Source organism: Cariama cristata, unplaced genomic scaffold (assembly GCF_000690535.1).
Source record: "Cariama cristata isolate BGI_N322 unplaced genomic scaffold, ASM69053v1 scaffold25470, whole genome shotgun sequence".
In the NCBI taxonomy this organism is placed as follows: Eukaryota; Metazoa; Chordata; class Aves; order Cariamiformes; family Cariamidae; genus Cariama; species Cariama cristata.
Genome location: NW_009593350.1, coordinates 364 through 3,790, shown reverse-complemented (window position 1 = coordinate 3,790; position 3,427 = coordinate 364). Strand labels below are relative to the sequence as shown.

Here is a 3,427-nt window from a genome sequence, read left to right as displayed (position 1 = left end):
CACCCCAAACCACAGCAGCACGGGGCCCAACCCAGTCACTGAGGCATCAGCGAGGTCCCTCCTGGCACCGAACCAACATCCAGCCCATGGCAGAGCCCTGCCACCCGCTCCTCCCCGCTCCAGGCAGCACAGACCCCAGACCCCTCTCCAGCCTCCCTCATGCAGCACCGAAGACCAGGGGTCTTTTACCTTCTTCTTCCTCCCCCCTGCCGGCATCCTCCGTGGAGCCCTGGCCACTGGCTTCTTTTCGGGAGTGAAGTCCTGGAGGAAAACACAGGACTGAAGAAATGGGGAGCAGTCTCACGACAGTTTCAGAAGCCAGTCAGGTTCCCTCAAGCCACTGCCCCACAGATAGTGACACTCTTCCTCCAGCCCTTTCCCCACCGCCCTGCCAGCCTCCATGCATGCGAATCCCCAAACCCTCTCACCTGGTCACTGTTTTTTTCTGACTCAGAAGATGTTTCGGAGTTCTCCTCTTCTGTCAGGGAAGGGCTGCCCTGATCCAGGTCACTGGAGGATTTCCGAGGCCGTTTTGCCACCGGCATCTGATACGAGAGAAGCGACAACATGAGAGAAGCCCACTCCTCCTCCACCCACAACAGAAAGCCAATGCTTGCTGGGAAGGGGCTTTGCCCGGCTCTCCCCGACTGGCCCCACAAGAGCAGCCATGGGCGCTCAGAAGAGATCTGCAGCTCTGGCTTCTCCTCCGGGCTACGAACTGCACCAGGACTCGGCCATCCCACCATCTCAGAGACAACATGAGACAGCAGTGAGACCCCGAAACACGTGCTGAACCCCATCTCCCACTGGAGAATCCAGAGGAAGTTGGGTTTCTTCATCACCTCCTGCCACGGTGGGTTTGACATGCTGCATGGTGGAGGAAAGCTCAGCGGTGGATTCAACGACTGCGCCCTCCTGACCAGGACACCCTCCCGTCCCCGCTGCGTGGAATCGCCTCAGCCCACACTCACTTTCATAGCCAGCGATTTTCGTTTGAGCCCACTGTGGTCGCTGCCTCGATCCGAGTCCTCATCACTTTCCATTTTCTCTATGGCAGCGTCTTCCTCATCATCACCTGCATCGCTTCCCCCCATGGGGTCGTTCTCGGGAACGTCGCTGTCAGAGGAGCTCGCAGGCTAAAGACAGTGGGGACGAGAGTTGTGTTATCACCCTGAGGGGCCTGTGGGGCATTGGCGGGGGGGAGAGGAGAAGGGGCACAAAAGGGTGAGGAGCGACGGACGGCAGCGCCGAGCAGAGAGCTGCATGTGCAGAGGAGCGTGGGGCAGCCTCCCCTCCCGGCACAGAACCCTTTGGCATGGCTCCAGACAACGTGACCAGCCCTTCAACGAGAACGCTTAGTCGACCCCCTTCTAATTCCCCTCTGTCCCCTTCCCAAGGCCCCTCACGCACCACCCCGAGACCACCAGCAACACCTTCCCTCTGGATCCCCCCAGCTCAGCTTCCACCCACTGCTGCTGCCTCGCTCCCCTTTTTCCCCCATCCTCGTGGTCTGCCAAAGACCCCATGAGAAACCCAGATCTGACAGCCCCTCTCGGGGGAGCAGACCCCAGCCCTCCTCTGCCCTAACGGCGCCAGACAAGAGGGGCTGGGTGGCTCGGTTCAGCCTCTCCTCCGGCGTCAGGGAGCGGCCGCTCCCCTCCAGCAGGCTGGCCACCAGCCCTTGACTTGGGTCAGGCCTCTTCCTTCTCAGGTGGCTTCACCCCCACAGCACTTCACACACCTTCCCACAGGGAAAGGTCCACACGAGGAGTCCAGCATGGCAGCCACCACTCTTCCCAGGTGGGATCTCCTGTTCCCTCACTCCCACGTAGGGAAGGTCTCCTGGCTTCTCACCAGCCCACCCGGAGGTTCCTCATGCAAGGACATCGCACCCAAGGGGAGGGCAAATGAGCTCCCATCTTCTGGGTTGTTTCACTCTGTGGGCAGCAGGGTCCACGTTCCCTAGAGCCAGGATTCTTCCAGTGCTGGAACCTTCCTGCTGGAAAGCCCCTTCTCATCCTTGACTGTTCCTGGCACCTCACTTCGTTTAGGTCTCAAAACCAAAACTCTACTTCAGTCTCTTCTTCTGCTCCTCCAGGTTTTTTGGTCACTAGACGAGGTTGGCATTGGTCAACCCTCAGCCTTGCTGGGGCTGTTGGCGTCGCCTCGGTCCCTCGATGACAGCAGGTCCCTCACCAACAGATTTCTTAACCCCGCTGGGAGGTCACAGTGGAGTCCCTGGACAAATCGAGTGCTGCCTCCCTCACCATCGCCAACCTCCCGCCCAACAAGCTGAAGTTGTTCTCCAGGTTTTCAAGCATCTCCACGGTCTCACCTCACCCTACATCTGCAATCTTGGGTTCAACCATCTCCCGCAGCTACTCAAACCACATCCTCTCTCCTGCACTGGCAGCAGCACAACCGAGGGGGCTCATTCCCTGAGCCTGCCTACCTCTAGACCACCTTGTCCTCGTAGCTCACCTTAAAAACCTTCCTCTGCTTCTTCAGACCAACTGCCTATGAAGCTGCTTTGGACGCCTTCTTTGAAGATCGCTATACAATAAATTGTATCACACAATTATGGTTACGAAATGCCCATGCAAGCAACTGATGGCGAAGAGCCAGCTCCCGACCTGCTCTGTAGCCCGCTGAAGGAGCAGCCCAGCGGCTTTTGGCTCAGGACCTCAGAAATGGATGAAGAGGGGGACTGCTCAACAGTCTCCATGCGCAGGTCCAGGAGCCGGGGACGAGCAAGCCTCAAGTTCTCGCTCTGACAACGAAATCCTCCATGGTTTTGGGCAAGCGGCACAAAGCACATCCCCAGTTCTACCTCGAAGATGGGGCAAAGGCATCTCCCTCCAGAGGAGGAGGAGGAGAGCTGACTCCTTCAGGAAGGGAGAGGGCAGGGAAGGGAAGCTACTTCAACCCCAAGAAAGCCGATCTGCGAGCTGAAAGCGTGTAGGCACCGTAGCAATGGGAAGCAGAAAAAGGACAGCGACTCGGAGGAAAGGAGAGATGGAGGTGCCGGCAGCCCACGTCCCCGCCACGCGAGGCCCGCACTCACCGGAGGGGCACTGTAACTGGCGTGAGGGTTGTTCTGGATTTCCCACAATCCCTCGTTGAAGCCTTTTCTCTTGTTTGGTTTCCCATATTTGTCTTTATATTTTTCATAAAGGAAGAGATCTTTAGGGCCCAAGAAGGCGCTGGAGAGAAATAAAGCAGAAGTGAGCCCGGAGCAGAGGCAGCGGGGCAAAGCCCAGAGAGGGGAGCGAGGCAGCGCTTACGTCTCGTGGGTGCCGAAGAAGAAGATGGGGTACTTGTTCGGTGGGGGTTTCACAGCGCCGTCCACGATGTCATCGATCTGAAAGGAAACCCAAAGCAGGAGGTGGTCAGAGAGAGCGGCTTGAGCACGTCCTCTGCGAGGCAC

General features: G+C 58.3%; 1 protein-coding gene across 1 annotated transcript in view; it reads right to left on the bottom strand.

Annotated features, from left to right (window-relative positions):
• Window positions 1-3,361, bottom strand: part of LOC104169248 (hepatoma-derived growth factor-related protein 2) — a gene marked incomplete at its 5' end in the record, with an annotated part of 7,826 nt that extends 4,465 nt beyond the window's left edge. The window contains 5 exons of the mRNA XM_009710129.1: window positions 181-261; window positions 429-545; window positions 972-1,136; window positions 3,065-3,203; window positions 3,285-3,361. Of these exons, the coding sequence (XP_009708431.1) occupies window positions 181-261; window positions 429-545; window positions 972-1,136; window positions 3,065-3,203; window positions 3,285-3,361 (579 nt within the window). The remainder of the gene's footprint in view (window positions 1-180; window positions 262-428; window positions 546-971; window positions 1,137-3,064; window positions 3,204-3,284) is intronic.
• Between the last annotated feature and the right edge of the window lie 66 nt (window positions 3,362-3,427).